A 12,416-nucleotide genomic window follows, 5' to 3' on the forward strand; every position below is an offset into this window, starting at 1 on the left:
GCAAAGTGTGAAGCTCTCCTCAGGAGGTTAGCAGAGTGCCCAGGATGCCTCTTCTAGCTGGCATCTCCAGTTCCAGAACGCCAAGACGCGGCCAATAGGAGTTCGATGCATGCGTGGAGAGGTCGTGGAGAGCAACAGCAGCTTGCGCCAGCAGGACCTCGAGCAGCACGAGCAGGACCCATCCCGAGCAAGAGGCTTGGGTGCCTCCACACTTGAGCTGCGTTCGACCCTTTTCAGCCATTTCCCAGCTGGGGGTTGCGCGGCTTCCATCCTGTCTAAAAACCATTTGCAGTCTCGTCACTCCGGTCCGCTAGTGTTTTTTTATTTCCCTCTCTTTCGTCTCCGGTCTCCCGTCTCCGTCCCGTCCTTTTCCAAACATTGTTCAGTCACTCACGGGAGCACAGGTCCAACTTCTGTGCACCTTGGCTGTAACACCCTTCCAAGGAGACCGGCTGGGCTTCCTTGTTTCCCCTCTCTCTTCTAACCAACATCCTTTTGCACCTTCTCCAGCTCTCTACACCCCTATAGGATTCTTCCAATATTGCTTCGGCTGCCCGGCCACTGCACCTGCAGCCACTCGATTTCTCCAGCGCCAATCGTCCTCGACCGGTGACGCCATTTCAAGTTGTCCTGGACAGTAGGGTTGCGTCTTCCTGAGCGGACCTCCAGCTTTATATCGACGACACTTCTTCAATAGCCCCAACCTCTTTACTACACAATCGGAATTCTCGAGGATATACAACGACAGCGACGCTACAAGTCAGGCTGCTGACGCGGCTTTCTCGTCAGAAACAATGGCAACCCAGCAATCAGCAAACGAGCTGAAGCAGCAGGGCGCAATTGAAGCTGCACAGGATCCCAACAGCAGTGTCACGGCCGAACAGGCCGAGAAGAAGATTGTTGCTGACAGCCAGGAGCTCGGAATCACTGCCTTCACCTTCGACCCTAATGCCAGCGCGGCGGACAAGGCAGCACAAGCCAGAGAGGTACGTCCCTAGCTTTCAACCAACTTTATTGCTGCTCGTACCTGACACTATCTATACAGGCAATTCCACATGGCCTTCGGCGACCGAAAGGTCTAGCTATTGCTTCCGATCTCGACGATGGAAGCAAGACTGATATCGACCTTCCCCCACCCTCCAAGGCCGGCGCCCTCGACCTCCCAACTACTGCCGACGGGAAGGTTATCGAGGATGACCGTACCCCTGAACAAGTTGAAGCCGATCTAATCAAGAAGGTCGGTTGGGCTCCGAGGTTCGGTTGGCCCAAGAACCCCGAAGAAGAACAGGACCTGCTGGACCACGCAACATTTGTAGAATCAAACCTCTCGGAGAACTACTTTGGTGGTAAGTGAAAGCTCCAAACGGCTTTCTTTGGGTATTTTAACCTTCTAACGCCCGATCCCACAGAATGGTACCATAATGTGGCCGTCATCGTTTTTGCCTGTCTCTCATCTTGGCTAGTAGCTGTTTTGGGAGGCGGCCTTGGCTGGGTCTTCATCATCATGGCTTGCTGCTCGACTTATTACAGAACTTCTCTCCGCCGGGTGCGCCGAAACTTCCGAGACGATATCACCCGCGAGCTAGGCCTCAAGAAGCTGGAAACCGATAACGAATCCGTCGAATGGATCAACTCGTTCCTTGTCAAGTTCTGGCCTATCTACCAGCCCGTCCTCGCCCAGACCGTCATCAACTCCGTCGACCAGGTTCTCAGCATGTCTACCCCAGCTTTCCTCGACAGCTTGAAGTTGAAGACCTTCACTCTGGGTTCCAAGCCGCCTCGTATGGAGCACGTCAAGACATACCCCAAGGCTGAAGATGAGGTTGTCATCATGGATTGGATGTTCAGCTTCACCCCTAATGATACCGCCGATATGACTGCCCGTCAACTCCAGAACAAGGTTAACCCCAAGGTTGTTCTGGAGATCCGAGTTGGAAAAGCCATGATTAGCAAGGGTCTCGATGTTATCGTTGAGGACATGTCCTTTTCTGGTCTCATGCGCCTCAAGATCAAGTTCCAGATGGCCTTCCCTCACATCGAGAAGGTGGAAATGTGCTTCCTGGAGAGACCCAAGATCGATTACGTTTGCAAGCCCCTTGGAGGTGACACCTTCGGTTTCGATATTAACTTTATTCCCGGTCTTGAGAGCTTCATTCAGGAGATGATTCACGCTACGTTGGCACCAATGATGTATGCGCCCAATGTCTTCCCTATCGAGGTTGCGAAGATGCTCGCTGGTACTCCCGTCGACAGAGCCATTGGTGTGGTTGCCATCACTTTGCATGGTGCGCAAGGCCTCAAGAACCCCGACAAGTTTTCTGGAACCCCTGATCCCTACGCCGTCCTTTCCCTTAGCAAGAGGCAGCCTCTTGCGCAAACCAAGGTCATCAAGGAGAATGATAATCCCCGTTGGAACGAAACGCACTATATTATCATCTCCTCCTTCAACGACTCCCTCGATATCGATGTTTTCGACTTCAACGATTTCAGAAAAGACAAGAAGCTTGGTGTCACCTCCTTCCCTCTTGAGAATTTGGAAGAGATCAACGAATTTGAGAACGAGAGACTCGAACTCAAGTATGATGGCAAAGCTCGTGGCGCTGTATCCTGTGACATCCGTTTCTTCCCCGTGCTTGAGGAGATTAAGCTTCCCGATGGCACTGTGGAACCTCCCCCGGAGTCAAACACTGGTATCCTGAGCTTCACTGTTGAACAAGCCAAGGAGCTCGACTCGTCGAAGAGCATGGTTGGTCAGCTAAACCCTTACGCAATGCTTCTGCTCAATGGCAAGGAGGTACACAAGACGAAGACGATGAAGCGTACAAACCAGCCTATCTGGCCCAATGGCTCTAAGGAAATATTGATTACGGACCGCAAGAACGCTAAGCTTGGTGTCGCCCTGAAGGATGATCGCGATATTGCCGGAGATCAACTTTTGGGCACATACCAAATTAAGCTGGACGATATGCTTGAGTTCATGGCCAAGGGTCAGGACTGGTACAGCCTCGCTGGTACCAAGACTGGCCGGGTAAAGATGATGGCTCAGTGGAGGCCGGTTGCCATTTCCGGTGCTGCTGCAAGCACTGGAGGCTACACCACGCCGGCCGGTGTCATGCGCTTACACTTCATCAATGCCAGGTCCCTACGCAACGTGGAAGCGCTTGGAAAGTCTGATCCTTATGTCCGTGTTCTGCTGTCTGGTATCGAACACGGTCGCACTGTCACTCACAAGAACAACCTCAACCCCGACTTTGACGAAGTTCTCTACATTCCGGTTCATTCCCCCAAGGAGCGCCTCCAGCTCGACGTTATGGACGCCGAGAACATGGGTAGAGACAGGAGTCTTGGCCTCACCGAGATCTTTGCCGGTGATTACATGAAGAAGGATCCCGAGACTGGTGAATGGCTGGTTCATGAGAAGAAGGATCTTCGCCAGGATGGTCTGCGCATGCACGGAAAGGGCGTTGCCAAGGGTGTTCTTTCGTACACGGTTGCTTTCTATCCTTGCCTCAACATTGCTGATCCTGAGGATGATGAAAAGGAGGAACAGAGCGACCAGTCCTCTGAGCCTAAGCAGTCCTTGGATGTCCCCAGATCATCCGATGCTGGCAAGTTCTCCTCCACCTTGGAGAGAACTGACAGCATTAAGCCGGAGAACGGCGGGACCTCGAGACCTATCACACCTAAGACACCGGTTACTCCCACTTCTGTCGTGGCTTCGAGGAAATCCAGTGACCAGAAGGAGCCACCCAAGCTTCGCCTCAACCCACAAGAACTGCTGCAATACGAATCCGGTCTCATCATCTTCAAGCTCATGGAGGCAGAACTTCCGAAGAGCCAATGCCGCGTCGAGGTCTGCGTTGATGATTATGCGTTCCCGTCTTATGTCTCCTCGACCTCGAGGACGAAGACACACACTTTCGATGAGATTGGCGATTGCTTCATTCGTGAGCTGGAATTCTCCAAGCTAACAATCAAGATCAACGAGCGATCCGAAAAGCAGGAGGAAAATGGCAAGGAGAACACGCTTGCTCGCCTGTCAGGAAACACACTTGATACACTCAAGCAATGCCTTGTAAGTCTTGTCGCAAGCGGGCGATCTCAGGTTTCTGGACCATAGCTAACAGTTGCAATGCAGAACAACCCAACTACCCTCAAACTCAAGAATGAGGATGGTAAGGTCTACTCGATCAAGGTCAGCCTCAAGTATGTTCCAGTTCGGATGCAGCTCGACCCCAGTGAGAGCATCAACAACATGGGCCATCTTCGCGTCGATGTTTTGGATGCCCAGAACCTTCCGTCTGCCGACTCTAACGGCAAGAGCGACCCTTATGTCAAGTTCGAGTTCAACGGCCAGGAGGTATTCAAATCCAAAACCGTAAAGAAGACGCTGAATCCCACTTGGAATGAGTTCTTCGAATTGCCGGTTCCAAGCCGTACTGCAGCCACTTTCAAGGCTTTAGTGTGGGATTGGGACTTTGCCGATAAGCCTGACTTCCTCGGTTCTGCTGATATCAACCTCGGTCAGCTCGAACCCTTCAGAGCACAAGAAGTCCGACTTACCCTTGATGGTAAGTCGGGTGTGCTGCGCCTTCGCCTCCTTTTCCGCCCCGACTATGTTACCAGAACCAGACAAGGAACCTCAACATTGGTCGGCACATTTGCTGTCCCCGGCAAGATCGTTACAGGTGTCGCGGGCGTTCCTCTGAAGGGCGTTGGTGCCGTTGGACACGGTGTTGGCAAGGGCGCGTCCTTCATCAAGCGTGGCTTCCGCAGCAACACCAAGAGGGACGATGATTCGGATAGCAACACCAATAGTTCGGTTGAGCTCCCTACCATCATTACCAACGCGCCAGAGCCTCCTTCGGGCCTGAAGCGGTCGGCGGTCATCACAGAAGCTGACGGCTCTTCGAATGAGCTCCATCATGCACGGACAAGGAGTGTGGGTGCATCCTCGGTTCGTAGCGCCATGTTCCCTGGAGCCTCGTCAGGAACGGCCTCTTTCACGGTTGTCTCGGCTTCTGGGTATCCTCCTTCTACTGATGTGTACGTCACGATCACACAATTGAAGGATGGCAAGTCAAAGGCTGTTGGCAAGACCAAGCACCGCAAATCTTCAAGCGGCACTGTCAAGTTTGACGAAACCTTCAACATCCAGTGCACGCCTGATTCGCAGTTCAAGATTGAGGCCAAGGAGCATCACACCTTTGGAAGTGATGATCATCTTGGAGAGAGCGTCTATTTTGTTGATGAGTCGAACTCCGGACAAGAAAAGGCGCTGAAGGTTGGAAGTGGAACAGTGTACCTCAAGAGCGGGTTCGTTCCATCTGAGAGTGCCCAGGACGCATCTAGCACACTTAGCCCTGACCAGAGCCCCAAGTCATCTAGTCTAAGGCGGAGCTTTCTGAGCAAGGGTGCGAGGTCCCCTAGCCGTGATGGTCCTTGATCTGGTTTCGTACTTCTCTTGCGTTGTTTGGAAGGAGTTTGCGTTGATTAGGTATACGGTGGCTTAGTTTGGCTAGGTCTGAAGGGATGGTTGGGGACAATTAGGGCGTATCGAATAAGTTACCACTACGTAGGATACCTTGGCCAGCAATGATACCTTTTTTTGCAGTACAATTTGCATTGACGATCTATAATGTGTCTCTACTTGTTTCCATACAAGACTTTTGGCTTTCTTTGATAACATAGGTAGTCAGCTTTGTTGGAGTTTTTGATTGCGGTCCGCATGCTTGCACTGAAGAAAGATCTTAACCGGCCAGCCGGGTCAGGGAGGACTTACCGTTTGCCGCAAGATCACACGTGTGTTTTCAACGTTAGTTCTTTACGGAAATTGTGTTCATCTGAAGCATCCAAGCGCCAGGCGTCGTCTGTAGAGAACGTGGGATCGGAAATTGGGTTTCTGCACTCCATACTCAGTTGTTGCTCATTGTTTCGGTTTGTGTACTATAGGTCCAACGGTTGAGCCAACACTAGAAGAGACGAGATATATAACTTCTCTAAGGAATTGTCCAATAATGGCATGCCGTTGTTTGGTCTTCATACAAGTAAGGGGGTGATGTGCCCCTGATGACTTCCATACCATGAAAGTTTCCGTTGGTTGGTGATCCACATTCTCCCGTCCCGCAGGAGGAGGTCTTCCCCTAAAAGGGTGGAATTTAGCGCCCCTTGCAGAAGTGGCACCCATTACCGGTCAACCACGCGATTACCCACAGGGGCATCCGCTGTAACGTCCTGGACAATCCCGAGTGGCAGGCCATTCCCAACCAACATCGCAATCCGCAACCTCGAGACTCCAGTTCCAGTTGGCTCGTGAAAGTGTTCAAGAACTGACTGGAGTTTCATCCCAGTCAGGTAGATGTGTCCTCTTCATGACCTTTGTCCTCTTCTAACGTTTGGACCAGAGTCTGGCACGTCGCGATCTATCGATTCCTTCTGTTTTGATCGGGAGCGAGACACGGCACCACGGCTTAAAGCACCGTCATCGAAGACCTCGAGTATCCCCGACGATTCAGCGTTCCACGACGTCGTGAAGCCGACCGCGATCGATACACACGCCAATCACGTACACTGAACCATTTGCGGTTACCGCCGGTACCAAACACTCTGCATTTCCCACGATGGACCAGGCCGATATACCGGCGCTGCTCTCGCGCCTCGCTAGTGACGAGGATGCGGCGCGCAAGATGGCAGTGTTCAAGCTCCAGTCATCCATCAACGACCCAGCATTCGCCGACGTCTTCATCGGCTCGGGCGGTCTCGTCATCCTACGCCGTCTCATTATGTCCACCAACGGAAACACATTGGCATATTCGCTGCAGAGCTTGAGCCGACTGCTCGAGGTGGACATGGGCTGGGATATCTTCGAGGGCCCCAATGCGGGAGAGCTGGTTGAGCGCGTAGTCGAGCTTGTCGTCACCAACCCGCTGGTCAACATTCTGCGAGGTGCCATGTCCATCTTGGTTGGTCTCGTCAGTCATTCGCAATCGACAGCCCGTGGGGGCACGCCACGCACGCCAGGCACCTTTGGATTTAGGGCGCTCAAACCTGCGGTCGCGGTGTACCCGCAATTCTTCGAACTGGTCATCATACAGCTACAGTCGGCGGACCACGCCCTTTGCGCAAACGCCTTGATGTTGATTAACGCGCTCATAAGGGATGCGGTATCCAACGACAACGGACCTACCTTGCTCGTGTCAAGCTCAAAGGGCACAGTACCTCCTGGTGAGGAGTGGTCCAAGTTCATCAAGAAGCTTCAGGATCTAGGATTGATCAAGGCGGTGTACAATCTCATGCAGAGCTCGTCGTTACAGGATCTGGCGCACCCGCTACTTGAATTTCAGACCCTGACCAAGGTCCTGCTTCGGAAATGGAGGGGCGTGAGGGTGGACTTGGAGCGGCCAGAACACAGGAGAGCGCTGAAGGGCTTACATCTTGCAAGCGCACCCGAGAGACGTCAGGCTAACGGAGGAATGACGACCTTGTCCCCCACGGGAAGACCATCAACGGCCGCGACAGTTGTAGCCAGGGAAGAGGCAGAAAACGGAGGCGAGACTGCAGCAGGGAGGAAATCAAGCAGACGGCATAACCCCGAGAAGTGGAGGAGATTGGGTTTCGAGACAGAATCACCGGCATCCGAGTTCGATGTGGCCGGCTTCCTGGGCATGATGGACCTGACAGACTACGTGCGCAAAAACGAGGATGGGTTCCAGAAGCTGCTGCTCGAGCAGTCTAGCAAGCCACTCAACGAACGATGCCCCGTGGCGCGGGCTAGTTTGGCCGTGACCATGATTCTGTACGAGCACTTCGAGGTTGAGAAATGCGATCTGGACGATATTAGGAACGGCGGCTACTACCAGCTTGTCGACGGAGGCAGCAAAGCTCACGACAAACTTTTCCGTCCCTTGTTGCTTCAGTGGTCACGACTACACACCGCAGGACTACATGCCTTCTTCCGGATGTGGAAGGCGACTGGGGCGACTCGATATGATTTCGACAAGGTGGCAGAGCTCGTCCGGATCCTGATCGATCAAGTGGTTGGGCAGGCCAGCAGGAGCAAGGACGTGCTGGAGGTTGAGGATGATCTGCATGAGTATGATTCTGGAAGACTCCGAGAGTTGCAGATGGATCTACTAGAGCTTTCGTTCGAGGAGCAGTGGGGTCCCCATCTCTTCCAGGTCCGCGAAGAACTCAAGCACGAAGCACTGCAGTTCGTCAAGGAGCAGCGTATCCGTTGTCTCTTGCAGGGTTCATGGTTTTCCAAGCCCCAGCCTCATCGCTCCAACCACTCTAGGTCGGAAAGCGTCAAAACCGGGCAAGATAAGGGTAGCCGTCTGTACCAGCCTTGGCGGTTCGCGAAACTTTCGCACAACAGACGGTATCTTCACTATGCCGACTTTGCAGAGCAGGCAGAACACGATCCTGGTTTAGAAGCTTTGACAGAGAAGATCGATTTGATGAGCATCAGCTCGGTAGTATCGAATGTGTCAAACGGGGAGGATGCCGCAGCAGCAGGTGAAAACGGAAATCAGGCCTCGTCAAGCCTGACAAGTCTCACTAAGGACGCTAATTCTACCACCCCGGCAACGGCTAACAAATCGACGACGAAGATCACTATTTACAGTCTTTCCGAAACCTTCTCGCCGGAGCTGGCCAGTCTCGCCGCCGCAGGGAAGACCAAGGAGCAGCCGATCCTGACGCTCCATCCTCTCAATCACAGTCTGGCGTCGGAGTGGCTGGACGGTTTGCTTATGCTCCTCAACCAGGCCCCCATCACGGCCGAGACTAACAAGCTCGTTACGCTGGTGAGCGAGTATGGCCTCAAGATACGTCTGCTCAATGTCAGGGCTGAGGCGGCCGATAATGGACCGGTTCCGGGCGCTGGTCAGGTGCCTAGTCGGGAGGGGTTGGATGAGGATTACTATTATGAGATTTGACCGGATGATTGGACCTTTGGGTCTGTCTTGCGTTGTCTTTATCATCCGCCTTCTTTTTTTTTTCTAGACTCCGTGTTGTTCCATCCATCTTCTTCGTTTGTTTTCATATCAACCTTTTTATTATTATACCCAAGATCTCATTCTTCTTTCATCTTGTTCCATTTTCATTTTCCTGCCCTACTTGCTCACTTCTCGCGGAGCTTTCGGTTTGTTCGAGGGTTGATTATGCTGTACTATACCGTAGTAGTCGTTGCTAAAAGTTAATTTGATGATTGAGGATGGGAACTCCATAATAATCAATCGTTCCATCCAATCCTAATCGACATATTTGGGGAGGTACGTACCAAACGATACCTTTCATTCCATATGATGACCGATATGAGGTCCAGACCGCGAAAGAAACACCGTTGGAAGACGGGAAAAGGTCGGGTTGCCCCTGATTTCTGTCAGCTCTAACAGGCGCACGTGGCGCTGTCGAGGTACCATTGCACCTTCCTGCAGCGGAGCTTATAGAGGCGGGGTAGGTATGAATGATGAATGAATGATGAATGAATGATGAATGAATAATGAATTCTACCAATACTAGACAATGAGTCGTGCCCGCGACGGCGGCTGGGCATAGGTACATAAGTGCGGGGAAAAAGCATCGGTCAGCCAAGTCGAACTATGGCGTGGCTTTACGTTTAAAATCCTAATTTTTATACGGTTTTAAATAACTATTTAAAAGACTCTTTTCATAAGCTATTCCCGACATTACGAGGTTTTGAAAAGTGTATATTATCCAAGGAGAACGCTGTCCTTTCCGATGTTGAATGAAAAGAGGTTGAGAAAATTCCAATTAGAATACGGCTTAGCCGTTTTAGGTTCAGCAAACGGCGTTCTAAGAGGAAGTTTTCGAAGAGTGGTTGTCGCTCGCCCCCCGACGAGCTGTCGTCTCTCCGGCGCTCTTTCTTCTTAAGATGCTTTTGAAGAGCTCGGTTTCAAAAGCTATGGCTGGGGGCGAGACGGCGGTGAACTCTCCAAAGGCCGCCGTCGTGGTCGTGATTGTAGTTTCGAATGTATCTTCCCGAGTTCAAAATGATAGAAAAGTAGTGGGTTAGGCCACCGATATCTATTGCACCAAAAATAGGGTAATCCTAGCATGGTCACTAATAACCGACTAACAATGGATGCCAAGAAAAATAGTTTCGGGGGAGAGTTGGCGGGGTAGGTAGTTATGTTAGTGCAAAGCAGCTGCTAGCACCGACTACACTGCATGGGCCACGCTCACCTCTAACAACTGAGTGGTAACAGAAGCGCAGAGAGCCCTTTGAATTCTTGTCGATTTATTGGTTGCGTCACCATTCTTCACTTCATCTTAACAACGACTTTTGTCAATCGTTTGTCTCAGGGCACCTATCGGGAAGGAAAGATCGACCGTGTTGATTGCATTCAAACGACCGCCCTATTCGTCTCTGAATCATTACAACTTTTCCCCCCGACATCGCTTATAGGTCGACGAGGTATTTTCACCGGAAAGGACGACAATATAAGGTGAGGTCCAACCAAAAGACCTGAGCAAACTGAATACAAGTATCCGGGGGCATCCAGCCCCCCTCACATTTTTCAACAACCTGTACCTTAGGTAGGGTCAGCACATACCATGGGGAGAGGGAACGGATTTTTTCAAGAGTCGTCACCCTGGTTTCTTCAATAAAGAGGAAGGGCGATGGTACTGTGGGTAGTAGTTGAATCCCCCAACTCCCGCAAATTTGTCAACGCATGCTCATTCACTGACACCTCACTTTGTTGCGCATAACAGGCAGCTGTATGAATGGACCGCAACCTGCGGTCAAGCTCCTAGTCAAGAAGGAGGGACCAAACCAAAGAAGGTTTTTCTACGTGTGCCGAGAGCCTAAGGACATTGGAGCGATACCGGGCCAGTGCAGGTTCTTTCTTTGGGAGGACGCGGCGGAACTACGTGAAAGGGAAGCTGCTTTGAGGCCGGTACAGCGTTCGGTACAGCGTTCGGAGTACGTGGCAGACTCGAGAGAGTACATGTCGAGACTGCCCTGGTTCCCACCTTACGGCGAAGGATGGGGTTTTGCCGACTGTCCTTATCCCGACTGCAAGTACTGTCGAGATCCCACACCGGTTGATGACGACGTGGACAGTGTGAAGGTGAAGGAAGAAGATATGGACGATCAAGCAAGCGGGTTATCGGCGATGAAGGCTCCCGGGATGAGGAAGCGTCCAGCGGCAGCGGCAGCTACGGTAGAGGATGAGGAGGAGGAGGAGTACGGCACTCTTGAGTCGGACGTGGAAAGGCAGTTGGTCGAAATCGTAGACTCGAGTCCTCTCCGTCCGGGTCAACAACGACAGCAAGATCACAGGGGAAACAATGCCCCAGTGCCAGCGCCGGCCTTATCCCAAGCCCAAATGAGCAACACAACGAGGACGGCGATGCAACATCAGCATCCGGGCACCCGCACCCCGAACCCGCAGCGAAAATACGACGCCTCAGCATCTATGCTAACCCCGACATCACGAGGGAACTCTACAACCGCGGCATCCGAATCTAGCGCGACAAAACGCGTCAAGTTCTCCGACCCTAGAGGACCATCAACTAACACAAGAGCAACGACATCAACAACCCCCAGCCAAACCCAAGGCCGCTCCCTCCAAACCACTCCCGCCGGCGGTATCAGTAGACCCATCACCACAACGACGGGGCCAGGCCCAGGCGAAGATTACGAAATCACCACCTCGATCCTCAGCCTCCTCGCAAATGAGAAAGGAGTCGCCGACACGACCCGCCAAGTCATCCGCGACAAACTCAACATGTACGCTTTGCGCATGCGCGGCGTCGAGCGGGGGCGCGACATGACGAGGGCGGCGCTCAAGGCTAAGGAGGCCAAGGAGGAGGAGCTGAGAGCGAGGATTGAAGAGCTGGAGAGGGAACGAAAGAGTGCTGCTGATAAAATCAGGGCGTTGAGGGATGGGTTGGGGGAGGTGCTTGGGGATGTTGATGGTGGTGGTAGTAATGACAACGGTGGTGGGGTTGAGAGGTCAGGGATGGGAACGCGAGTAGATGGTTGGAAATTCTAAGAGAGCAGGTCGGGTTTCTTATCATAGCGAAGAATTTTGCGCTGCGGCGAGTGTTATGGGATTGGGATTCGGGATTTGGGATATGATTTTGTGGGAGACACGACGAACTTTCGCCCTTGAGCGGCGTCGTCGTTATATAATTGCGGTGCCCGGGAGTTTTGGTTTCTTTTCGATTCCGGTTGGGATACCATCTACAGAACGTTTCAGGGCAGCGTATGGGAATAAAGTTTGACAAAGAGCGCCATTGGTCACCGTATTGGGGTATACGCATTCGAATTAATGCCGGGTTTGGGTTCATGATAATACCAGCTACACGCCGTTAAGGTATGAATGGAAGTTTCGATTTGTATCATGTACAATTCAGCAACAACGTTGTTATAAGGTCCGATGTGG

General features: G+C 52.2%; 3 protein-coding genes across 3 annotated transcripts; all 3 read left to right on the plus strand.

Moving 5' to 3' along the window:
* Nucleotides 1-794: 794 nt before the first annotated feature.
* On the plus strand, nucleotides 795-5,605 carry SMAC4_02980 (uncharacterized protein; the record flags this gene model as incomplete). Its single annotated transcript, XM_066089868.1, has 4 exons — nucleotides 795-986; nucleotides 1,046-1,346; nucleotides 1,410-4,075; nucleotides 4,139-5,605. The coding sequence occupies 4 exons, from the start codon at nucleotides 795-797 to the stop codon at nucleotides 5,444-5,446; spliced, it is 4,467 nt and encodes a 1,488-aa protein (XP_065945700.1). The 3' UTR covers nucleotides 5,447-5,605.
* Nucleotides 5,606-6,587: 982 nt separating this feature from the next.
* SMAC4_02981 (uncharacterized protein) lies at nucleotides 6,588-8,965 on the plus strand. Its single transcript, XM_003348439.2, has one exon. The coding sequence runs from the start codon at nucleotides 6,621-6,623 to the stop codon at nucleotides 8,934-8,936; it is 2,316 nt and encodes a 771-aa protein (XP_003348487.1). The 5' UTR covers nucleotides 6,588-6,620; the 3' UTR covers nucleotides 8,937-8,965.
* Nucleotides 8,966-10,745: 1,780 nt separating this feature from the next.
* SMAC4_02982 (uncharacterized protein) lies at nucleotides 10,746-12,023 on the plus strand (the record flags this gene model as incomplete). Its single annotated transcript, XM_003348440.1, has 1 exon — nucleotides 10,746-12,023. The coding sequence occupies one exon, from the start codon at nucleotides 10,746-10,748 to the stop codon at nucleotides 12,021-12,023; it is 1,278 nt and encodes a 425-aa protein (XP_003348488.1).
* Between the last annotated feature and the right edge of the window lie 393 nt (nucleotides 12,024-12,416).

Source organism: Sordaria macrospora, chromosome 1, assembly GCF_033870435.1.
Source record: "Sordaria macrospora chromosome 1, complete sequence".
NCBI lineage: Eukaryota > Fungi > Ascomycota > Sordariomycetes > Sordariales > Sordariaceae > Sordaria > Sordaria macrospora.